We start from the raw sequence: 25,581 nt of genomic DNA, 5'->3' as shown, positions 1-25,581 counted from the left end.
CTCAGCTTTGAAACTGTGTCAAATTTGAATATTTATCTGGAAATAACCCCTTTGTTAATCAGCCGGCACTGCAAAAGTATAAATTCCATAATTATACTGGCTGCACAAATGCGTGTAACGACAAAGTGGCTGCAGACAATCGTGTGATGTGTGATTTCTCCTCGTCGGTACGACCCGCATTGCTCACAAAGCGGTGCGTGTAATGCACCGGGTTATTCACATACTTACGTGGGGAATAATAATATAACAAAATGATAATGATGCGCGCCACGCGAGACGAGCGAGAGAAAGAAAGGAAAGAGAATGCATCTCTCATTACAAACTACAAACACCAAGTTCAATGCTTATTTTTCTAATGAGAGACCTCGGGAGAGAAATTCTTTGCGTTATTCAGGGAATAGGTGAAAGATGAGTTGCAATTTTATTTAGAATTTTTAATTTTAATAAAACTATCAATTGTGAAATTTGAAAAAGTAAATAATAATAGTTTTGTTTTCAAAATATTTTTTGTTCTAGTCAAATTTTATCTCGTTTAAACGAAACTGATCTTTATTTAGCAGACTTCAATTTTTATTAATCAATCTTAACCTTTTTCACTTTTGGAATTACAGATTTAATTTTGAATTAAATCATTTTACAGGCTTTTTTTAATTGTTTACTAATTTTAAATTTTTTCCCCAAAAATAAAATCTATTTAAACAATTTTATGAAAATATTAAAAAAAGTCTGGATCTTAGAATTTTATCTTATTTATATTTTATTGCAGAAGAAGAGATTTTTATCTCTTTCTTCCGGATGAGATTCTGATCAGATCTAATCTCTCCTCTCTCAAAAGTATAACGCCAGCTGCTCTTGAGCTTTGAAATAAAAATAAGCCGTAAAGTGAAGATCCCATTACAGCTGGACCGATTGACGTTTCAAGTAATGAAGACTCAAAATTATACGGCATTTGACACCGAACTAGACCACTTTCTAATTATACGGTCTTGCGAGCCCCGAAGGTGTTTGCAAAGTACCCTGAAATCGACATTTAAGACCGTTTGCGAATTAGTAGGTTAAAAGAAGTCTATATTAATTAATTCTAGAATTAATAAAAAAGGAGATGCTCTCGTCACGATTAGCCAAATTTATTAAGCGTTTCGAATATTAAAAAAAAATAATAATAATAAATAGGCTGAGAATTTTGTATTTCTTGCGAAATATCCTGGTGTCACTGACTCATAATATTAAAACTGGAAAAAAGTCCGACCTTGTTAAGGTTAAATAAAGCTCTGCACCTGTTCGTCGCCGCTCTGGGAAGATATAACTGTCTCGGGTCGCGTGTGTTGTGCCGCAAAAAAGCGACTTGTTGTTTTTATTTGTAAATGGAACTCGCGTTTGCATTGTGTGCGACCTCTGGTAATTGACCTTAATTTGCCGGCGCGTATAATTTTCGAGTCTAATCCGCATCTCTCGCCGGAGCACAACGAGCGAAAGAGCGTGAATTTGAATACATAAAAAGTATTGCAGTTAATTTTAGAGAAACTCGCTCAAGACAGATGAGATGGCGTTGAAGGAAAACAATTCGCTCTGATTTCGGTTTCAGTTGACCCGTTTTCGGGTGCATTGTTTACATAAAATAATAAAATTGAAATAAATTTGATGGAAGCAAAATTTGAATGAATTAAAACTGGTTGAAAAAATGTTTTAATTTACTAAGTAAGACAAAAATTAAAGTAATCATGTTTAAAATAGAAAATATTTTTTATCAAAATAGAATAGTTTAATGGATGAAAAATTATTGTATTTTTAAATATACAAAATTTATAGTAAAAAATTTTATTTATCCGTTTTTGAAGATATAGTTTATGAATTTATAAATTAATTTTAATTTGCTTATTATATCTCCTCATTAATGGTAATTGCCTGATGCAATTTTCTGCATAACGAGACTCGCTTTCTTTTAGTGCGTTGATTTACATTTTCCCTCTCTTGTGTTTTCTCCCACAATGCAAAAATCGAGCGAATCCTCCTGAGTATGCTTTTACTTTTCAATTTTGATTAATTCTTGGTGCGTCCAACTAAGCGGAAAATTTTAATTCGCATCCGGTCTCTTTGCCTTTTCTTCTCTTGTTAAAATTGCATTTCGACGTCGGATGAAACAGCGCCGCCTTAATTAGGTTTCTGTCGATGCTCTTTTTTATTTTTATATTGTGGCATGCATGAAGTCTCGTCCTTCCGGTGACTGCCTATTTTACCTCATTTGAACTGATGGTTTCAACGTATTTTTATTGTATTTAATTGAGAGCTTATTCTATCAATTAAAAAAGAAAAAAGACGCCCAAATTGTTAATAAAAAAAAAACTGAACTAGAGAAAACCACTTCACATTTTTTTCTGTAAAATTGTCACAAAAATCGTAATTCTAACCAGGTTTGGAAAAGATCTACCTTCATTATGAGGCCACAACTAGTACAGATTGAGCACAAGAAAATGCAATTTTTTTAGAAAGGTTTATTTTATCGAAAAATTTCGAAAATAATCAAATCATTGCATGAAGTGCTTAAATATCTAGAAAAAAGCTTTAAAAGTAGATGCCTTAACACATAATTTTACGAAACGCAAGCCGAGTTTCTTGCTTTGCTCTTTGAAATTTAATTTGATTCTTTTTCGTTTCTTACTCCGTGTTAAATTTCTTTCTATACTTTCAGAACAATATTAATTTTGTTGTTGTTTTTCTGTTTGCAGGAGCAACAGCAAGTCTTCGAGCATTCCGTCGACGGTGGTGTCGTCGTCGGCCGGCCTGCTGCGTAGCAACGTGGACGCGCCGTGCAGCATCGAGGGTTCGTACAAACGCACCCCCGAGACGCCGGTGAAGGCGTCGGTGGTGACGACGCCCCTGGACGCCACCACGCGCGCCAGCATCGCCTCGTCGGTGGCGGTGGGGGTGGCGCCCTCGCTCGCCTCCTCCGCCCCCCGCATTTTCCGCCCCCTCACCAACAAACAACCCCTTCACAACAACAACAACCACAGTCCCAACGTCAACCACAACAACAACAACAACTCGGTCAAGAGCGGCTTGGACGGCGTCGCCAGACAACTCTCGGCGCTCTCCATCCCAGGCAAAAAAGGTCTCTTCGAGAAGAACAAGCACGACGACCACCGGCTCATCCTGCCCCCGAAAAAACCAACCCTCTACAGACCTGCCCTTATCTCGGGTATGTTTTTATTTTTAAAGAAAAATCTCTGTTTAAAAAAGCACTATTAATTTTAAAACAGTGGATTCAAAATTAAGCAAATTTTTAATAAATACAAAAAAAAAACTATTTTTAAACATATTATTTTTTTATTCAACATGGCACAATTTGCCAAGATCCATTGTCAGTGATTTGATTTTTTTTTTTAAATCTATATTCGTTTGTTTTGTTTTTACTTTATTTTCTCTAGCATTAGATTCGGAGGGGAGATATTTTATTGTAGCTTTTGTCGCCAATGTCTTGTGACTTGTGGTACCATTTATTTCACAAGCAATAAATTTCACGGTGGTTGATGCAAAGGGGAAGTAAATTGCTGTAAATTACACTGGTCACGCTATCTGCATCATGCACTGCAACTTTATGTGTATTTTTTCTTTGAAAAAATTCATTGTGCAGAGCTTACAATGAAATCAGATTGAAACTTAGCAAGTCAAAAGTCATACAGTAAAGAGGATAATTTGGAATTTTTATAATCACTTTATTGTTATCAATCCACTTTTTTCTTTAATCTAATAAGTGAACATAAAATCTAAGCTATAGAATTTTTATTTTAAAAGGTAGAATTTTATAATTAAAGCATTTGAACCTAGAAATAAAATGAACTCGTCGCAAAAAAAGTCTGTGGATTTTTTTTTTAATTTTATAAAAAAAACTGTTTTTTTGCGTAATTTCCTAGGAGATGAAAAATTTTCTTCTTTCAAAAAACGAATTTTTGAAAATTGACATTGTCCCTTTTGCAGTTAAAAAAATCAAAACTTGCTCGACTGATTTTGATGAAAACTTTCCCAAAGCAAGTTCATATCACTCTAATCAAATTTTCAAAAACAATCAGCCTTTTTAATTAAAAATTAAACTATTTGTTATTTTATAATACACCACATTTCAGTCAAAATTTTGGCAATTATTTCTTACACGTTATTAAAATCTGTTCTAATCCAAAAATGTTCTATTTTCATTTCAGACCCGTGCCCTGTTATAGCCCCTTTGGCGAATCGAAGCCTAAAGCCGATGGTGCCACCCCTGCCGTCCGTGCCACCGCCGCTGACTGATTCATTTGAGTCTCAAGCCAACAGTCTGGACGCCTCCTCGCAAACAGATCTCTCGAGCAGAACGGAAGCACCGTGAGTTTGCTCATTAATAATTTCAATTTTTATTTCAATTATAATATATATTAAACTTGTTATCTCGTTGCTTGGCGTCTTGCTGGTTTCACAAAGTTAATAACCGTTGAGCAGGTGTGAGCCGAGTTCAAACGAGAAGCCTCTCGCCAGTGGCGCCGTTTCCTCGCGGTTGGCCTCGGAGGCGGCGCTCAGGGAGGAGGAGGAGTGCGCCCAGTTGACCCGAGACCTTGCAAGTCAACTCTCGCCCTCGGACAGACTGCAGGAGATTTTGGGTGAGTTTGAAAAGTAGATTGTGCGTCTCGAGCCATTTGCGAATATGTTGCTGCGTTTCAACCGTCTTGAATTTTTGCTTGATTTTTAAATAAAATTTTTGATCAATTTTTCCAAGCTGGCAAAGGGAAGACAGGTAAAAATTCAAGAATTTCTGTAGCTTTTCAGAGCTTCCTGTTTTTCATGTTCATTTTTTCCGAAAATGAATCATTTCTGAATATTTACTTAACAAATTTATGTCAATTTTAGCTCCGCAAGTGGAGAAAATTAAGCCGACTGAGTTTGTGGAAGGTCTGTTCCAAATGAGACCACCCTCGAGGGCCTCCACCAAGACCCTGGCCAAGGCCCCAAGTCCTACACCTGCAGCACCTCCCCAGGTCAACGGCCACAACAAGTCTGCAGAATTGTAAGCAGACAATAATCAATTCCATCGTAACTAGAAATAAATCAATTTTCAGAAGTGCCACAGAGCCTCTTCCGGCCAACTCTGCCTATTTCACCACTTCAGAACCAAAAGCCATGTTCCTCACCAGGTACAGCAAGGATATTTCCAGCAGCAACCCACCCATTCCTGATTTGCAACACAAAAAGGTACTGACAAGAATTTTATTCTGTCAACAATTTTGGACATCTTTTGTCTTTTTTTTTTAATTCTTTAATAAACCTACTTCATTTAAATAAAATGTTGTAAGTAGTAAATAAAAAAAATTAAGAATATTGCTACAAAATGAGCTTCATCTTTGACAAAGTGCAGGCCAAATTTGCAAAACACCATTTCAGACTGAAGCCAAAAAAGGGTTATACTGGTTTTTGGAAATTCCATTCCTCCTCCGTCATCAAAACCCCAAAACTCTTCTTAATTTTTCAATTCTTTTAATATTGTTTATAAGTTTCCTTATAACTAAATTGATTATAATTAATTGAATGATATCGTCTAAGTTGTTAAGATATTCAAAAATTTGTACGTATTCAATAATAATTTTATATTTTTGTCTCAGGAGGAATTGGTTGCTCGGCTGACAAAGAAGCTGGAAATCTTGAAAGAGGAGCAGACTGTGGTGGCCATGGAGATCAAAATCAACGAGATGCTGGGCCTTGGGTTGCAGGACCGACTGAAAGAGGCTGCCAAGCACCAGGAGGCGGCAAAACTTGCTCTCCACGTCGACGAGGTCGGCAAGATCACGAGTCTGTTGCTTGGGCTGTCCGGCAGGTTGGCCAGGGTGGAGAACGCCCTGGTCGGACTGACCACTGTTCCTAAAAGTGAAGAAAAAGTGAGTCTGAAACTATCTTCATTTCCCTCCCCACAAACTTTATAAATTGCCATTTTAATGATATAAATTAAATTAGATAAAATTGCTGATTGCAAATCAAATTAGTTTTAGTTAAATATGTTGTTTTCCTCTGTTTTTGATCATTTTTTTTATTATTAACAAGAAATTAATTTTGTGTATTTGAATCAAGTTTATTTTAATTCATCAAGACTAATTACAAATTATTAATAACATTTGAAATTGTTTTTAATTTATTATATTATTGTAATATTGCTTTTAAAAAGAATAACATTTAATGCTGAATTTTGAGCAGGACACACTTCTTGCCAAGAGGGACAAGTTGACCTCTCAGCTGACCGAGGCCAAGTACTTGAAGGAGTGCATTGACAAGCGCAGTGCCCACCTGGCCAAGATGCTGACCCGAATCCTTGACCTGGACGCCTCCACGGACTTTGAGCACTTCATCTGCATGAAGGCCTCACTTCAAGTTTGTGCCCGCGAGCTCGACGACCGCATCGGTCTCGGCGAGGAACAACTGGCCGCCCTCAGAGAGACCCTTTCTGCCTAAGCTTTCCCACTAACCCTCTCCCATTAGCGATTGTTATTCAGCGCGGGTAACGATCACTAGTGATAGATTATTTCTCGCAGACCATTTTTTTTATTTGAAGAGCCTTAAATTATTGTTTCACAAGCCGTGAAGCACGCTAATTTAAGAAGAAGATTAAATGATTCAAATTTCTCAACTGTTCAGAGTCTCTCTTTTATATTGTGAGTGAGGAGAAAAATCTCATTATTGGTATACAAAACTAAAAAATTGCTCTGAATTCGACGCGTCTTAATTGATTGAATTAACTCTGTAACTAGTCTACCTGAGTAAATGGGAGTGTGTAAATAAGAAGTTATAACAACATCATCTCTTGTGCAAAACTTATGGACTTTTGTGCTGCGACACCCAGTCGATTGTGTGTGTAACAGTGTCTACTACTACTATTATATGAATATCATTGTTTCGAAAGAAAATTCGTCTCTCTCTTTCTTGAAAACTGGATTAAATTTTGTTGTTTTTGAGGCTGCCTTGTGATATGTGAATATTAATATTTTTGTTGAATTGTTGGACTAGCAGGAAAAATGTTATCAAATCAATCAAAGCAGGTTGTATGCACTGTTCACCCAAAATTTATTTGTTCAGAAATCATATATAATTTTTGTCTGTAAAATATAATTTAAACCAGCTCTCTAGTTTCTCCGGTTTTCCCGTTTCTGTTTAAAAAAAAACGTGCCTAAATAATTTTTCTCAGCCATTTCACTCCCCGGTGCTTAAACTCACAATTAAAGTGCTTTGTTTTTGCTTCCTCTCTCATTTATACCGTGTTAAAAGAAGATCAGTTGTATGTGCCAGGTCAGAGCTGAACATGTTCCTAATGACTCTGATCACGTAATTATGCTAGCGGTAAATTAGCAATTAGTTTTACTGTGTCCACAAAATTTTTTGGGATTTTCATCTCGTCTTTTATGTTGTTGATCTATGTACAATTAACAATTTTTCAATATGCATATAACAAAAACTACAAAGTGACAAATAAAAGCGTGCTTAATTTTTCAAGTACAGTGGATCGTGTAATCAATGGATCGAAATGTAGCATTGAAGAAAATCAAATAAATTTGTTATTAAAGACCTATGGCCGCCCTTTATTTTCAACACAATGTTCGAACCCACGACAGAATGAAATCAGAGTCCCAAGGTCAAAAATTATGAATTGTCCTAGAGGGCATAATTTTTTTTAGTCCTTGATTTTAAAAATTCCCAATGACACTGGAAACGACATGGACTAAAATGTTTGAACCCACGACAGAATGAAATCATAGTCCCAAGGTCAAAAATTATGAATTGTCCTGCGGCATAAATTTTTTTAGTCCTTGATTTTAAAAATTCCCAATGACAGTGGAAACGACATGGACTAAAATGTTTGAACCCACAATCAGCAGCCAGGATTGCTAAGCTCAAGAGAACAAAAAAGGCCCAAGAATTGGCACAGAAACAACGATATAGGGACCAGCATCACCAACACTGCAACCCAAACTGAATAAATCCACAATGCAATAGGCAAACATAAAAGAGATTCTCTCAATTTTAATCATCATATAAATTTTATTTCGATTTTCGATTTGGTATTTATTACTGTGAAAATTATACACTTCTCTTTCGTACAATTTCATCTGCAGTCAGAGCTAAACTGATCGTTTGACTTTCATTATACAATACATTTACTGCAGCGCCTCAGGCAGTACAGTGCATAAAAAAAAATTATTGATGTTTGATAAAGTGACAACTGTAGAAAAATATAATATATAGTGATGGGCAAAAGCAGCAGCTATTACAATATGAAAAAATAATTCATGACATTTCATAAAATACTGCCTTACTATATTATTAAACACCACCTGATCTTGGGATAATCTCATCTCAAATGTGGCCAACATAGTCAATCTGCCTAAGTTATTAACGAATGGACGGAGGCAGCAAGCACAATCGCTATGTAGTGTTGATTATGCCTGCGCAGAAGTTCTTGTAATTAGGGTCAAATATGGCATAGTCATAAATTAGAATTAATTAGATGAGAATTTCCTTTTTGGAATTATTCTGGGTTAAGAAATATTATGATCAATGGTGGAAAAAATGTCTATTGAAATATCTTGAAAACACAATATATGTAAGTTACAAAAGCAGCATAGCTTAGATTATTTATGGAAAAAAGCGGCAAGACAACATTACTTATGGAAAAATGCGGCAAGACAACAGCACATAGACCATATAGACTTTCTACAATAGCTCTTTTCCTCACACTGCAGAGCTATATAATTATTAATCAGGCCCCCTCAATTATAAAAAACAGCGCTTTTCAGACTTGGTTTGTGGAATCGGCAGCGAGAAAAGCAAAGCTATGAAAATAACTTTCAATTAATTGTAATAATTGGTAAATTAAAAATCACTCACCACTACTTTTGCAATTTGCAGCTTCCGAAGCCTATTCCGAAAATCCAGAAGCTATATAGGGTCATTTACAAGCCTTGACCGTTTCAGGCGCCACTGCAAAGGGTCAACAGGAGCCGAAGTTTGTTTCCTGTAAATTTTTAAATGTTGGTTACACTGAAAATTTAAAATTTAAATACTTGCATCAATTTAAGGTAGGTTTCATGCGAAAGCTTCAATTCTTTGTCATAACTGCGTCGTAGATAGGCGCAGTGATCGCTAATTATCTTTCGACCCTCTGCTCCAATAATTGTTCCATTTAGTCAGAAGTCCCAGTTCAGCCGCAATTGTATTGGCAAATTCTATAAATGAATTTTATTTTTAAATAATTAATAAGGAAGACGTTAATGTGAAATCTTACCAAATAGCAAATCCATAATATCTGGATCGATGACACACAACTGTTTGCTGTTAGACCTTGTCGCCGAACTCATCAAATGCAACACTCCGTAAGCGAGTCGAAACACTCCCTCGAAGACTCGCTTCTCTGTCTTGCAGACTTTCTTCAGTACTACGAGACGCATGCCGCAACCATAAAAATCCTTCTCCCAACGAGGACCTTGGAACAATAACATTGTAATTTCCTTTTTTGTTTATTTTAAAACATGTACTTATACCAATGCAATTTCATTGATCGGAGCCATGCCGGATGGGTCATCCCAGAGCTTTGCTTGGTCTAAAATAAAAACAAAACAACACTTTTTTGAAGACCAAATAAACTATATAATCATTTAAAGGCAAGTGAAACAAGAAGTAAATTTAAAAAAAAAAAACATAAACAAAAATTCGATTAATTTAATTTTACCAGGCCAAGCTCAACCCTTGTGGAGTTTCAGTTTTGGCTTCACCTTTGCTTGTGTCATTGGCATCTGCAAGATTGCAAAAGAAAATATAAAATATGAAAGGTTTTTGTTATAGGAAGAGTTTTGTACCTTTGCAAATCAGCGTAAGGAGATGCAGCATTAGCAGCACTGCTATTTATGCTCTCCAGCGTGCTTCCAGAGCCAAATGGTGACTTCATATCAGTACTGCTTTCTCCACTCTCTGAAGGCCTTGGCGTTTTAACTCTCAACTCAGCAATCGCAGCACCAGGTTTGAATCTAAATAAAAACAAATTCACTTGTAATAATAGCAAAATGTGGGTATATTTTTCAAAGATACTTCACATCTTCTTCCGCCTCTTTTTTTGCAGTGGTTCGTCCAACAGCCGCGGTCTCATCAGCCTCCTCAACTGCCGTGGTGATGGGATCATCAGGGGAATCAAAAATGTTTATAGTGCTGGAAAATAAAAATAAACAACACCGGGTTCATAGAACATTGGACTATTTCCGTACCGATTAACTTCCAAACTGGGTGAATCTTCGGTGCTCGGTTCCAGTGATTTCGCGCCACAATTAACCAGCCGTTTATAATTTCAAATGTCACATAATTATATGCTAATCATGCTTACAAAAATTCAGAGCAGAGTTATTTTTAAAAGAATTGAAGCCTTTTAATCGAAGAAAAAGTGCCAAAACTTGAAATTCTGGAAAGAATTTCAAGGCGCAGCGCGCTGTGTAACCAAATTAATTAGGAAATTTTTTATAAAATTGATTTTATTGTTTCATATATAATATAAAAAATTTCGACTTACGGTCCACTTGGTCGGTTGGGGGACGTACCACGATTGCAGGGTAAGTTTCGGCAATGGGCCTAGACGAAGAGCATGAGAGGGGCCCTGCACATAGCGCCCGGTCCAGAGAGAGACGATATTGCCGTGACGAACCACAAGCGAGGTTGCACCGTAGCGATGACGAGGATGAAGAGTGGAGCAAGCGGCGCGGAGGAAGAAGGCTTCACTCCCCTACCCCCTACACATGGAGGGTAAATCATGGAAATCATGCGTACATGAATTATAATGATGGGAATTTACGCCAAAATTTATTACTTATTATTTATTAAGAATTATTTGTATATTTTTTCCAACCGTACCAAAAAGCCCATGATAATTGATCTTAAATTAAAAAAAAAAAAATAATAATATAATATATAAATTAAATACCTTGAGATCCATCCACCGGGCGCCGGAACTCATAAATTTTTTTAATTTTTTTTCGTACAGAAAAAAATGTATTTTTTCCACTTTAGTTCGAGGCGTTATTATAATAATTTAACAATCAAATTAATCATTAATGAAAGTTTAATTAATACTGCCAGCCTAAGACATTAATCCGGATAATCCATTGCTGCGCTAGTTTCCCAAGACAGACCTTGACAATCAAAATAATCTATTGATAAAAAAAAACTGATAACGCCTCAATAAAAAAGCTACCGCAAGAAGTCTGCAAGTGCGGTGTGCGAATCGCGACGCCATCTGTGAAGCGCCAACCCAGGCTCGTGGTTGGCTGGCGGGTCACGTGACGCGCCGCCTCTTTCCGGTTTCGTTCTTTTGTGAGGGTAGGTTGGCGAGCGACGAGCAGCGCGGATCCGACTCCTGTGATAACTTTCGGCGAAAATGGCCCTTTTCCGACTGGCGACGACCCGAGTGTCGGGCACACACCTGGTGAGTGCAGGGCCGAGTGGCGCCGAACGTCGTCGGCGGCCGATCGGCGCCGCCAACTCCGCCCACGTCTCTTTTCTTATCGCGGCAGCAGCGTGAAAATTTTCGCTCGTTACCCAACTCTCGGCGGACAATATTTTATTTTGTGCAGCCGAGATCAGAGATAGTACAAGTTGACCCATTGCATTTGCGAGCTGCTAATTCGGAGCCGCAGACGTTGCCACGCTTATAAAATTTTCTTCAACCTCGGCCAGCTGTGAATTTTTTTTTAAATTTGCTCCGAGAGGGTTGGTCAGGGGAGAAAATGGGACTGAAAACTGAATGGAGGTCGGACGAATTTTTCGTTCATATTTCGGATGAATTTGAAAGGTTCTTACATGATCCGTGGTCGTGCATAAATTTGCTTCCGCAATATTTTATTTAATTTTTTTTAGAGAGGTGCGATTTATAGGTCAGACTGCCAGACTGCCGCTCTAATATGGGCTCTTGTGATAAGCAAGAATTTGACCCGAATATGAAGGCAGTTTTTAATTCTTTTTATAGCTTCGGAGTTATTATCAAAAATTATGTTTAAAATAATTTAAAACGTAATTATTTATTGAAATGGAAAATTTCAATAATTCTTTTCAATGTTAATTTTAATTTTTAAACTCAAAATTGGAAAATATTTTAGCCGACTGGACTGTATTTTAAAATTAATTTATATTCACTGTAATTGAAATTAAGATTTTTCTCTGCAAATATCTGTAATTATTTTCTGTTTTCCATTAATAAATGAGTTTTTATTGCAATTTTTCCAATCAGAATTTCTCTCTTTCTTATTTATTTGTAATTTTAATGTTCAATAATATTTGCAGTACTTAATTTATTGCTGAATATTTGTTACATTTTTTCTTTCTGCAAAGATTTTTAATGATTTAATTTTGTATTTCCCCAGTTAAATTACGTGTTTTGCCATTTCCTTTGCTGAAAAATTGCGGTTAAATGTTTAGCAAATTGTTTTTTCACCACAAAGATAAATTAAAAGTTACATTTTTGTAATTTTAATTATCTATCCAATTCTTTAAATTATATTTACTGAACCAAATAATTTATTTATTGTTTATAAAATTTAAAGTTAATTTTTTCTAATTAATGTTAAAAAAAAAACAATTTTAATGTTTTTATTAAATATTTTATAAAAAAATATTCTTAAAAATGAAGATTACTTTTCATTTTCATTACAGATCATAGTGAATGAAAAAAGAGACACTTTTGCAAACGTTTGGATTGAGTTCAGACTCTTAATGTTGTTTTGTGGGAAGTCCAAGAAAGTTTCCACGTCACGTAGCTTCCTCATCGTCACCTAAGGTAGCGACCTAGTGACGACTCCAAAGTCATTTCAATAATCTAGCCGACGTTAAACGCGTTCGTCGTGTCTCGCGCAACGGGACGCGCTGATAAAATAAATATAACTTTTCCTCGCGACGCAATTGAATTACCAATCAGCCTTGCTGAAGAAAGTAGAAACAGTAATGGATATATTTTATTATTTTACCGCCGCATGCGTTGAACTGATCCGTTAGCTAAGTAAGACGGTTGCAATTTTCTGCTGAGTTCACGCTCATTAAAAAGTATTACATGTGCAACAAACGCGTTTGCTATGCCGCGTTGATTACCTTCGAGAGAAAAATATTTTTTTTATCATAGAGTAGACAAAAACTTTGATTTTATTTATTTAACCAACTAATATATATTTATTTTTTGGTATTTTTTTCTTGGATTAAAAATGAAAACAATAATAAAAGGAATAAAACTATAAATAATATTAATCTTTTGATAGAATAAATTTTATAATTATCAAAATATGATTGGGATAATTTAAGTTTTCTTTATTTTTATTTTTTTATTTTAGCAAAGTTTGATATCTATTTCAGCCAAAACGCTATTTAATTAATTTAAATTGCAAATATAAATATTATCTAAACTTTAGATGATTTAATAATGTTTTGGCATGATTTTCTTTATTATTATTATTATTAATTTTTTTTGCCGTCATTTATAATTGTCCAGAAACTGCCCTCTATAAATTCAGTTTTCAATTAGATTTGTTTCCGTAATTGTTTTTTTTTTTTAAGTTGATTAAAAAAAATAATATTTTTTCTTCTACGTTTAATAATCCCTTATATTCCTCTTTTTTTAGTCTCCTGTTACCACCATCTTCGTCCGCAACCTCTCCGAGAACACCGACCTGCGCGATGTGCTTACCAAGAAGGTGCCGGTTGAGCAGGAAAAGGTCAAGGCCTTCCGCAAGCAGTACGGCGCCACCAAAGTCGGAGAAGTCAACGTTGACATGGTGAGAAGAATTTTGATCAAAATTTTTTTACTGAACATTAAATATTTGTGTTTATTTGCAGATGTATGGTGGCATGCGTGGCATCAAAGGATTGGTCACTGAGACCTCCGTGCTCGACCCCGACGAGGGCATTCGTTTCCGAGGATTCTCCATTCCCGAGTGCCAAAAGCTGCTGCCCAAGGCTCCAGGTGGCAGCGAACCCCTTCCTGAAGGTCTCTTCTGGCTCCTCGTCACTGGCGATGTGCCCTCTGAAAGCCAGGTAATTTTTTTCTCTATAATTTGAGACAAAAATGGATTTTATGAAAATATTATTGCTGTTTTTTTTTAAACTTGACAATAGTTTGACAATAAGAATAAAGATCGAATAAGAATTGTTTTTTTTTCAATAATTGTACAATGTGTTGCGTTTAAATGTCAACATTACACGTCAAGTTGTTATGTAATTATATCTTATCTCTTTGTGTGTCATTGAAAGACTTTTCTTGATGATGCTATAAAGAAACTATTTGCACTAATATTTCAAATAAAGTTTTTAGAAAGATTTAAAACAAAATGAATTATTTTATAATTTTCTTCTTTTGTATTTTTTTCTTCCAGGCAAAAGCTTTGTCCAAGGAATGGGCAAACCGCGCTGACCTGCCCTCCCACGTGGTCACCATGCTGAACAACTTCCCCGCCAACTTGCACCCAATGTCCCAGTTCAGCGCCGCCATCACCGCCCTCAACTCTGAGAGCAAATTTGCCAAGGCCTACGCCGACGGTGTGCACAAGGCCAAATATTGGGAGGTAAAATCAGCTAATTTTAGCACCGGCCGTCTGCATCAGCTGATCTTTTCACGCCGCCTCTCTAATGTGTCTCTACACTCGGCTGTTGAATCTCTTTCTTGTGCTAAACAAAGTTCAACTGATGCTCTCTGGCGTGCTAGTAATTGATTGATAAACTCGTTGCCACTGCAGATAAAAACAAAACATTTTATTGAAAATGTAGTATAATGTTAATTCATCGATTGACTTATTAGTTATTAGCAATTAAGTTAATGAATGGATGAAAAACAGTGATGATTTAATTTTTCTATTTTCTCGTTGGCTGAAATTTTATTAAACACTTGCCAATGAAGTCTTTTTTGACAGTGATTGAAATTCAATTCCTGGTTCAATCTGACAATGATTATTTTGAAACTTGAGCAAATTTTTTGAAATGAAAAAAAAATCTAAATTTCTGATTTTTTTTTTTAATTTAATGCAATTTTATCTAATATTTCCCATTATTTCAATCCCTCTTTATATCCTTTTGACCTTTAACGCTAATTATTGAATAATAATTTATTTTCAGTACGTTTATGAAGATTCCATGGATCTGATTGCCAAGCTGCCCGTCGTAGCTGCCACCATTTACCGTAACATGTTCCGCGACGGAAAGGGAGTTGGTGCCATCGACACCAACAAGGACTGGAGTTACAACTTCTCTACCATGCTGGGCTACGACAACCCTGAGTTCATCGAACTCATGCGCCTGTACCTGACCATCCACAGGTAAGCACATTTTAATGTAATGATATGCAGCAACTTGAATTAAAAATTGTTTCAGTGACCACGAGGGTGGCAACGTCAGCGCCCACACCGTTCACCTTGTGGGCTCTGCCCTCTCCGACCCCTACCTCTCATTCGCCGCTGGCCTGAACGGTCTGGCCGGCCCTCTGCACGGCCTCGCTAACCAGGAGGTAAATTAAACTATAAAAGATTTGCTCTCTGGTTTGGTCAGCTGCCAACTCTGTCTTGTGGTTTTGTAATGCATTCTTAATTCCGAATGGCAGGATAGGAATGGGATAGGTCTCGTCTTGGCTGCTCTCTCGTGAGCTAGTTTGCTTGCCAAATTTTCTTAAAGATCTATTTAAAATACAAAAATATTGAAAGATTTCATATATTTCTAATAATACTGGGTTGGAAAACTGGAAATGCAATAAGGAAATTATGAAAAGATTGAAAAAAATAATTGTATTTAAAAAGATATTATTTGTATTTTGCTTTTTAATCATTTATTTCCTAATTGAATTAATAAGTATTTTACTCTTTCTTAGGTGCTTATTTTCCTGACCAAGGCTCATGCCGAGCTTGGTGGTGATCTTTCCGACGAGAAGCTGAAGGAGTTCATCTGGAAGACTCTCAAGTCGGGCCAGGTGGTGCCTGGATATGGTCATGCTGTCCTCCGCAAGACTGATCCCCGCTACACATGCCAGCGTGAATTCTCCCTGAAGCATTTGCCCGACGACAAGATGTTCAAGGTCTGAACGCTCTTTCTCTTACTATTGATATTCGTCACAAGATTTGTGTTTGTTGCAGCTGGTGTCGCAGCTGTACAAGCTGGTGCCACCCATCCTCATGGAGACTGGCAAGGTCAAGAACCCCTGGCCCAATGTGGATGCCCACTCTGGCGTCATCCTCCAGGTTAGTAATTGGGGGAAAAATATTTAATTCCGTTCAACTTTGAACTTTGTTTGGTTGACAAATTTTAAAGATATTTTTATTGAAATATAATATTTGGTTGTTTTGTTCAGAAATTTTAATTGGAAAGAGACTTGGTTTATAATTATTGTATGAAAAATAAGATTTGGCTGCTTTTAAATTAAAAATTCTAGAAACTTTTAATTTTAATTTGGAATTAAAACTTTTTAATTTATAAGAATAATTTAAAACTTAATTTTACATTGCAAATTTAATCCTTGATTACACACTTTGGATTAAAAAATTCCAATTTTACTAACATTTTTGTTTTTGTTTTCAGTATTATGGCCTGAAGGAAATGAACTACTACACAGTGTTGTTCGGCGTTTCTCGTGCTCTCGGCACGCTCGCTTCTCTCATCTGGGACCGCGCCCTTGGCCTGCCCATCGAGCGTCCCAAGTCCATGTCCACAGAAGGTCTGCAGAAGCTGGTCGGCGCCACCAAGTAGACGCTGGCGACGGCTGGAAACACCTACACTTGAAATCCAGTGACCATCGATATATCTTTGTACTTATTCGAACATTTAGTCGAGAAGCTTTCAAAGCCAGGTAGCTAGCGAATTGCATCTCAAAGTAGTGGCCCCTGAGCAAAAGCAATTCGGTAAATCAGCCCAATCGGCTGAGACAATAACACACACCAACCACTCAAAATTTCCTCAAAATTGAACTGCAGGGATTGGGTTACTCATTATGTTAATTTGGCTCCCACTTGCTGTAATTATTATTTATCGCCCGATATTTATTTGTGCTGTATGATTGTAAAGTAGGATATATTTATTTTTCAGCTGAATGAGAACACCATCCTCTTACCACTTACTTGAAATTAAATTTATTTTTGCTCACGCTGCACTTGCCATTGTTATCGTTGTTTGTGTCGCAGGATTTTAGTACAAATGACTGTATATAATGCAATAACTGTTTCCTCCTACTTCTGTATTTATTGTTCACCAGTGAAGATGACTACGCCAATGTGGAGATCACCAACCAGTAATAAAAAGCGAGGCAAATTTGCAAATATTTGTATATTCAATTTCCACACACCTAATTTAAGTTTAAACAAAAAAATTTTGCATTTGGCTGGATATAAATGTGTTTAGTAAACAGATATCAAATTGATCAGCTTTGATCATCATGAATTTACTCTGGATAGGAATTTTTTCGTCAAATGGGTTTGAATTTGCTTGTGTGAATATTAAAATTGCTGAGCGTATTGCTATGAGGTTGGCCTCAAAAGAAGGTCAACATAAATTATAAATATTGGTGGAAACGCAAAAAAAAGCAAATAAAATAATTTACGAATGCAAATTTATTGAAACAACATGGACTAACTCTGTTATCTCATTTTTATTATATCAGTTTTCATTTTCATCATATCATCATCACTTATATAAATGTAATTATATACGTTTTTTTTATAATCTATCATAATGCATTTTGAAGTTTCGATGTGTATTACAAAGCTGGCAGTGTTGTCAAACAATAATTACATGTCATATTCTGCGATTTTTCGCGCATGGATCTCTTTTTTTAGATAAGCAGGTTCGCTCTCGTGTTTCTTTTAATTTAATAAGGCATTTAATTGGAAATCACAAATCAAAAGCAGCGACCGGCCCTCGTCGTTAATAAACAGCAGGCGAGTTCTCCGTGGAAACAGGGGTTCTTAGGGGACCGGTCCAACTAATCAACGGAAGTGTATGTACGAGGCCGCGGAAAGTCAGCGAACCGGAAGTTCGGAGAGTTTGCGTTGCCTCGAGGCGCATACAAATTTTGCAATGCAAATTAGACGGGGAATTTTGAATTAACGCGACGGAGAGAAAGAGTTTGCAATTAAAGTAAACCATCTTTTGACGAGAGAGATGCGATGAAAAAGATGTTTTCTTTTCGACTGCTCCGCCGCGCCGTTCGAAATATTCCCCGGGGGCGCTTGCAAAAATCTTGCGAGAAACACTGAAGCAGTGACGGTCGTTGAATGTGAATATAGAGCACGTGTCGCGGAAAATTACACAAAATGAACAAATGAACTGTTAATTATTGAAGACAACCTGCAGGAATGTTCTTATATAACAATACAATAGATTTTCCTTTTTATCATTATACAATAATATACACTGTGTGTGTGAGTGAAATGGGTGTGTGGATGTGTGTCGAGTAGCAAACGGAAAACACAGTTTAAACAAATAACTTCGCGTCTCTATCAGGGGTTTTAAGGGGGATCGAGTTTACAGCTGAAGGAAATTCACAATCAAATAGGGCCAAATTTTCCACTTTTGCCAGCATTATATGAGAGAAAAGTTAAAAACTGCCTTTTCAAAAGGCAAACATTTCAAGAGTTTCTCTCAAGCACGTTTGACATCAGCAGCTGCAGCTTTATTTAACGCATTTAAATTTTGTCCAATTTGTGGAAATCAAAATTCAGTGAGGCGAAATTCCAACGACTTGCAATCTTTGGATTTATCATAGTTTTTTGAACACCTTGAAAACGAATATCTCCGACAATTTGCTATCGTTCGATCTTCGCCTCACTCTCGTTTGAATTAACAATTTTCACTTTCCGAAACCGTTCTGTAAGTTTTTCACTTTATATTTTTTAATTTTAAATCTGTATAACAAACAAGTCTCCGCTGATGAGCGAATTCTGCGAGTGATTTCCGGTGGGCGAGTTTCGTCCGTAACAGTAATAATGAGTGATTTTTCAGTAATTACACTTTTGTTCGCACAAACATTTTTCTTCTGCTTTTTTTCTCGTAATAAGGACACATTTATTATGAATATATGCGTGTGTGTATGCGTGTGTGTGTGTGTGTGAATTTTACAACAAAACACCCTCGATTTAAATATGAATCATGTTTCATATTTATATTTATCCACTTTTTAACTTCTACTATCACTAACAATTCATCTCATCTCAAAATTGACAGTCTAACGCTTTTTTATGTGTGTATTTTTATCCATACCGAAAATTGGGCAAACTGCATAAAAACTTCAACGCGGCGGTGGGGGGACGTCGGGGCCGATCGGCTACACTCTTTTCTTTATCAATCGATTTTAATAACAGATTAAGTCACACTGCTCAAGAAATTCATTGTTTCCAGTAACACGTCGATTGAGGGACAATATAAAAGGACAATCAGCTGCTTCACTCCAAAATAAAACTTCCAAAAGTTAAAAATTTTCAATTTAAATTTGCATCTCACTAGGGTTCTGCCTTTGATGATAAAATAAAACACAACCTTTCAATGACACACAGTTCATTTTAATTAATGTTTTAATTACTTTTTTATTAAAAGAGAAAATTGTCAACATCAACCAAATTTTTTTAATCACAAAGCTCTAATTGGAGCGCAGCGGTGTCCTTCAAGGTGGAAAATTTGCGCGAGTGAGTTCAGTTTTTGTCACACTCGAGCTCATTTAATATTGTCGCTCCCAAACGTGAGTTACTCTAGTTAATTAACATGCTCATCGTTTGTACCGCGCTTCATTATTTTTTTGTTACGTTTTTTTCCCGGTCGTGTGACTTTGTGTTAATTTTTTACCACGCGCGTGTTCGCTCCGTTTTTTTTACACTGTGTAATTATTATGTGTTTTATTCCGCCCCGCAGAGAGATAGGGAAAGACACAGCAATGCTTTAACAATAATGTAGTCAACAACGGCTGCGGCGTGCGCGGCCTGGCGAAAAAACGCGCACAAACGAACGAACAACACTCGCAGCCAGGCAGCCAGAGCAGCTATAGGGAAACACAGACAGATTCGCACTTCTTTATTTTAGCCGTGATTAATGAACATCGATTCTCGCAACTGCAGCAGTGTGTATTATTTCGGAAGGAAAACAGTAAAGGGAACGTTGAAAATGTTCTTTTTTTAAAAACAAGTTTTCGTCAGAGGATTGTATACAATTTTGTTGGAATTTTTCTAAACAACCCTTTTAAGAGAGGGAAATTTGCATTTTTGATGATTTATTTTTTATTTTTAGATGGAGAGCACGAATTTCATGCAAGAACGTCAGAGTGAAATAAGAAAACGGAACAAGTTTGTCGCAGTTTTGTCGAATTCGATTTTCTCTCGCTCTGCGCAACATATAGTTGGCCACGGGTACACAAAGCAGACGGGCTTTTCCAAAGCGACAAAAGCCGATCTCGGCAAAGAGGCGAAATTTGCTCCGAACACACAAACAGGAGTGAAGTGCAGGATTTTCTTTCAACTTTTATCGAGCAGCGAGAATAAGAGGCGCGACTTCACACACGTGTGAAGGCTGATCGTTATTTTTTTTTATAGCCGCTAAAGTATAAGTTTCGATATTATTGACATCCAGTAGCTTAAATACTATTTTTTACTTGATTTTTCTTTCTTTCTTTCTTCCTTACTCGTTAGACGATTACTGATTTCGGTTGTGAGAGAGTGAAAGTGAGGGTAAAGCGAAGAGATCGATATACAGAGTATGTGTTATACTTTCTATTATAAATTTTCTTTGACGCGAGAGACTCTAATTTTTAATCAAATATTGACCGAAACTCTGGCTTAATATGGGTGTTGATTAAATTAGTATGTAAATAATTGACTCTCCAATATCCAGCTGAGCGGCCGGCTGATGGCCGGACGCGCTCGAGCTTGTTTTGTTTCGACTGAACAATAATTATCATGGACTGCTTTTCCACCTCTGCGCGAGCGATAATTATCAAGACGGGGAAAGTTGAAAGTTGAAGAAACTTTTGTTAAAAAAAGGAGAAGCTAAATTTTCGGCTAATGAAAAAAGTTTAAGAGTTTTTTCAGAGGAAAATCCAACTTTCAACTTTGCCTTGGAAGGTGTAATATATATTTTTTTATAGAGTACGGAGAAGAGGAGCGATAGAAAGAGTTATGGCGAGTTTAATTGCTTGAGTGAGAGCGATAGAGAGAGAGAGAGAAGAGCATGCAAGAGAAGAACATTCAATATTAAACGCTTTTATTTAACATGTTGCCCAAATATTTCACGTTGGGGGGAGAAAGGAGAAAGGCCCGGGGCGGAGGAGCTTCGCATTCCCGCCGCGGTCTTTCGCCGGTCGGTCGGTTTTCGATGCAAACCCAGTGACGCACAGCAAGATTGATGATCTTAATTCATGACGTTTGAACCATCGAGAGAAATATAATATATATTTATATACGCAAATTAAGAACAGAGAGAACACATATGCATGACGTATAAATTCTCATCAAACACCTAGGTACCGCGCAACGCGAAAGTGCTGAACTTTTTTTCTTTGTAAATTTTTTTTTCATGTTGAAAACACATACCACACTCATTGATTTAGCAAACACGAAATGATTCAGCATTTTTCTGTTGCTCGTCTAATATTTCGCACCGTCTCTTTCGATCGCCTTGAATGTAATTGAAAACAGTGGAAAAAATAAGTATTTTTTCTCCTATTATTTCTGTAATGTTTTGTCTTACTCCTTTTGGACTCAGTCTATGTGATCATACAAGTAACAAAAAGGTATCCATCTTTAATTGATTTTTTTTTCTTCTTTAATTACAACGACTACAACAATATATTCGCGGGTATAAAATGACACAGGACATTCAGTATTAAATTCAAACAATCAATTTCTCATCTTTTTTTTAACTCCCATTTAATAGTTCCCTGGGTTACAATATTGTAGCAATATTTTTCAGTTCCTGATGTCGTTAACTCTGTTAATAATATTTATAATATTATTATTTTTATCAGTAACGTTGGCATCACAAAGAATTTCTCGTTTCTTTAAATGGGATCGATTTCTCCGTGTTTTTATACTGCTGCTGACACATCAGGCGAATTTTGATTCGTACTTGTTTTTACTTGTGAGGTTTTTAATTATGTGTATTTTTAATAAAGCGGGATTGTTCTCGGATTTGCACAATCGTTTGCCGAATTGAAAGGAAAATTTGTTGTTTAATCATCCTGTTGCAAAGCTCTACTTTTACTTCTCTTGCATGTTGGGTGCGGAATGGTATTTTCTCCTCATTCAGATATATACAATTTTGTCCTCTTCTACGACACACTTTTAGTACTCGCTTGCTTTTAACATTATTTATATATATTTGATACATAACGTAACGTTGGGCCCATGAGAAATGATAAAAGGGGGGACTCATCATGTTTGCGTTGTATTATTTTTGTTATCATCACACACACTTTCTTGTTCTCTCCTACGGCTCGGCCGGTCCAATCCAATTTCCCTCCGGAATTATTTTAGAATCGAGAGAGATCGAGCAACAACAAAAATATTCTCCAGCAATGCATTATGCGTTATTTCCTCCGGGAATTTGGATTCGAGTGGCAGGCTCTGTGTTTTTTTTCGTTTGTTATTATGTACTTATTATTATTATCATCACTCTTGATTCTGCCGTGTGTTTGCTGGAAGTTAAGTAGTTGCGCTTCTCCTTTTCCGTCTCGCGTCGTCCGACAACCACTTAATTCCTCTTGCTTTTTACAACGTTTACATTTCTTTGGTTTTCGCACTGACTAAAACTCGAATCATACGATTTCTGGTTTTAAATTACTCGTTAAATCGTGGGTTACTTTGTTTTGACTAAGTTCTGTTCTCTTTTTAATTGTTATTAATACTGTTTTTTAACATATCTCGTAATTTTAGTTAACCGCATCAGCTAGCCGCCTGAATTTACTGAAGAACACATTTACTTTCAATTTGCGTCTTGATCTCCGCTACTTGCGTTTCTATGGAATTTTTCAACTCTGCAAAAAAACGTAAAGGGACCGAAAAGGTCAATTAGGCAGGGGATTTCCACTTAGGCATGCGAGTCAATTTTTTTTTAAGCAATCTACTCGTGCGGCAAGCAAGCGTGCAAATATTCAAACATGTAAATTGGTGTGGTGGTTGGGGTCGGAAAATGTGACACGACGAAGAATGTGTCACGACAGAAGAGAGAAGATAAGACAGATGAGAAATCCGTTAGTTGAAGAGAGAATTATACTGGACAGCACGGGGCGACAACGGCGATGCAAATCCGCTGCGCCGTACAAAAAAGGACAGGAAAGTTAAAATGTAAGACACACTCAGAAGAAGAAGAGCTCCTCCTTCTATTTGTGTAGCGCCGGCTCGACCCTGTCTCTCTTTGTTGTTAGTCAAAAAGGCATTATGCAGCACAATGAAAGTTGGGACTAAAGCGAAAATCGATGTGTTTGCGCAACATTTTTTGCGCTAATTAGCTTTCTCTTTGCATCATTCAGAAAAAAAGACTTATAATTTGTTAAAAAAAATTTATAAACAAATTTTTATTTTCTTGATAAAAATAAATGAAAAATTTATACGCTGCAATATATTTCAAATATTTAAATTTATCAATTTATTATAATATTAACATATTTGAATTTTTTATTATACTTTCATAAACATATTTTGGTCAAAAATAGTCAAAAAGACTATTAATAATTCCTCATCCTAGTATTCTTTAAGCGATTGAGATTTTAATAAATAATAATTGTCTCACGTATTGGGTTAAAAATTTTGATATGTATTCAAAAAAATATGAAATTTGTGCGATTATTGAAACTGTTCAGTCCCTTTTATTAATGCATTTTCTTATAAAAAGGAAAAATGATAGAGGTTTATCAAAGTAAATCGATCTTTGTGAATCAATTTTTATAAAAAAGAAAAAATATTTTACCTTATAAAATTCTCAGTTCATAAATTTACAATTTATTATTTCAACATTTATAAATAATGCCTTTGAGACCACAAAATATTCGTTTGAACTCATGTTTTTGTTCGCACCCAAAATCGGGCTTAACCAAAATGAGTTTGGCTCAAACAGAGCGAGTGTTGGTCTGTTGATGGGTGTTTGCTCGGCGGTTCTGATTGGAAACCCAAGTTGGGCAGAATAAACGTTTGTGTATGTGGCTGTGTGTGTTCGAATGCTATTGGCTTTGACCAAATAATCCTACTCTGAAAGGCGTGCATTCGGCAGACATGAGTAGTGAATGAAAAGAAAGCTGGCAAAAGTAAAATAATGGATGTATAAAATGAATAAAAAAAAATTCGCCGACAGAGCCAATCAGCGCTGCGGTCCCCGGGGCGAAATTAAAAACGCCAGCCGGGGCTCGTCAGGTGCGGGTGCGATTGAAAAAAAAGAGAACGAGCGAGCGAGCAAATAATGAAATAATGCTGCGAATGCAGAATTGGGCTGCTGATAAAATCTGCGCGCACCGAGCGAGTGTTTGCTTTCGCAGTCAAATATTAGAGAATATTACAAGCGCTCGGGTGTGCAGATTTCACATCGGCCTGTCAGCATGCAGGCAGGTATGCGCGCAAGGTATGCCCGCATTCCTGCCGCCATAATTTCAAAATTTCTAAGTAAAACCTAATTTCGAAATTTTGCACGCAGGTGTTTTTGTTTCGGAGAGAGGCGAGGAATTTCTCATTTTATTATGGAGCAAAATTGAACATTCTTCAATTAATTATTCAAACATAGGCCATACACATGATATATGAATAATTTCAAGTTCAAAAGAAAATTCAGCTGAATTAAATTTTTGATTTTAGCAAGAATTTGGAAAAGTCATAGTTTATTGGGATAAAAAATACAAGAAAATAGTTTAGAAAAAAATAATATACATAGATTGGAGATTTATAAGAAATATTAAGTTAAAATTTCTTGGAAAATTTTACTTCCAATTTATTGTTTCTAATTAATATTCAATAAATAATTTATTACACTTTTCTTCAAAAGAAAAGAAAAAAGCTGGATTTTTTTTTAAATCTGCACAAAATGTTAAAGTTTAAACTATAAAATTAATTTATAATTAATAAAATTTACTTAATTATGAATACAGATTATTAAGGCCTTCGTGCGGTACGATTTGCGTAATTTGTGTTTGGCTTTTCGACGACCAATTTGAATTTCTAATTGCCTAGTGGTGGCGATTCGCAATGGTCTTTGGCGCGGTTATGCAACCGGCAGGACCGTCTTGCTAAGCAGGTTGCCTGAAACAACATTATGCAAATGGCGCCGCGAGCAGAGTGCTCTCCCAGTTTTGTCAGAAGGGAACGTTTCGTCAAAGTTTTGCTAATTATTTTATCTCAGGCGTTAGGGAGTGGCGCCGGCACTAAGTCAGTCGTGGCGTGTTTCCATAAGCGCAGAATGGACGCAAGTGTTAACAACTTCGTTAAACTGCCGGCTTTCAACCGAATGGGAAATTGAATAATATCAAACTGCAGATAGGAAAGTTTATTTAATATGGCATTTAAATTTAATAAAACCTAACAGGATGTAAATGGGCACGCGCCATTTTAGGAATAACAG

General features: G+C 36.3%; 3 protein-coding genes and 1 long non-coding RNA gene across 10 annotated transcripts in view; 2 read left to right on the top strand and 2 right to left on the bottom strand.

The window, feature by feature from the left end:
• The window catches only part of LOC132193114 (protein Shroom-like), an 89,002-nt gene extending 81,428 nt beyond the window's left edge, over positions 1 to 7,574 (top strand). For all 3 annotated transcript variants that reach the window (XM_059613510.1, XM_059613511.1, XM_059613512.1), the window contains 7 exons: positions 2,727 to 3,196; positions 4,197 to 4,356; positions 4,471 to 4,628; positions 4,876 to 5,032; positions 5,085 to 5,217; positions 5,625 to 5,897; positions 6,211 to 7,574. In XM_059613510.1, the coding sequence (XP_059469493.1) occupies positions 2,727 to 3,196; positions 4,197 to 4,356; positions 4,471 to 4,628; positions 4,876 to 5,032; positions 5,085 to 5,217; positions 5,625 to 5,897; positions 6,211 to 6,465 (1,606 nt within the window). In that variant the 3' untranslated portion in view covers positions 6,466 to 7,574. The remainder of the gene's footprint in view (positions 1 to 2,726; positions 3,197 to 4,196; positions 4,357 to 4,470; positions 4,629 to 4,875; positions 5,033 to 5,084; positions 5,218 to 5,624; positions 5,898 to 6,210) is intronic.
• Positions 7,575 to 9,074: 1,500 nt separating this feature from the next.
• On the bottom strand, positions 9,075 to 11,580 carry LOC132193121 (uncharacterized). Of its 2 annotated transcripts, XR_009441405.1 has the most exons (9): positions 11,240 to 11,580; positions 10,970 to 11,177; positions 10,263 to 10,778; positions 10,090 to 10,206; positions 9,861 to 10,028; positions 9,734 to 9,797; positions 9,546 to 9,604; positions 9,290 to 9,487; positions 9,075 to 9,230 (listed from the first exon to the last, which is right to left on the bottom strand). It is a non-coding gene; the product is annotated as an uncharacterized LOC132193121 (long non-coding RNA). The 2 variants fall into 2 exon arrangements; XR_009441404.1 differs by having other exon boundaries at positions 10,970 to 11,580.
• Positions 11,310 to 17,318, top strand: LOC132193117 (probable citrate synthase 1, mitochondrial). The gene is made up of 9 exons (XM_059613518.1): positions 11,310 to 11,470; positions 13,650 to 13,802; positions 13,864 to 14,061; positions 14,400 to 14,588; positions 15,136 to 15,335; positions 15,391 to 15,523; positions 15,881 to 16,084; positions 16,143 to 16,247; positions 16,585 to 17,318. The coding sequence occupies exons 1-9, from the start codon at positions 11,423 to 11,425 to the stop codon at positions 16,750 to 16,752; spliced, it is 1,398 nt and encodes a 465-aa protein (XP_059469501.1). The 5' UTR covers positions 11,310 to 11,422; the 3' UTR covers positions 16,753 to 17,318.
• A 3,482-nt stretch (positions 17,319 to 20,800) lies between these two features.
• The window catches only part of LOC132193120 (complexin), a 66,572-nt gene continuing 61,791 nt past the window's right edge, over positions 20,801 to 25,581 (bottom strand). For 3 of the 4 annotated variants that reach the window (XM_059613524.1, XM_059613525.1, XM_059613527.1), the window contains one exon: positions 20,801 to 23,014. In XM_059613524.1, the coding sequence (XP_059469507.1) occupies positions 22,941 to 23,014 (74 nt within the window). In that variant the 3' untranslated portion in view covers positions 20,801 to 22,940. Of the gene's footprint in view, positions 23,027 to 25,581 lie in introns of all 4 variants that reach the window. The other variant, XM_059613526.1, reaches the window with a different exon arrangement.

Source organism: Neocloeon triangulifer, unplaced genomic scaffold (assembly GCF_031216515.1).
Source record: "Neocloeon triangulifer isolate White Clay Creek 2 clone unplaced genomic scaffold, ASM3121651v1 ptg000003l, whole genome shotgun sequence".
In the NCBI taxonomy this organism is placed as follows: Eukaryota; Metazoa; Arthropoda; class Insecta; order Ephemeroptera; family Baetidae; genus Neocloeon; species Neocloeon triangulifer.
This window is presented reverse-complemented; position numbering and strand designations above follow the sequence as displayed.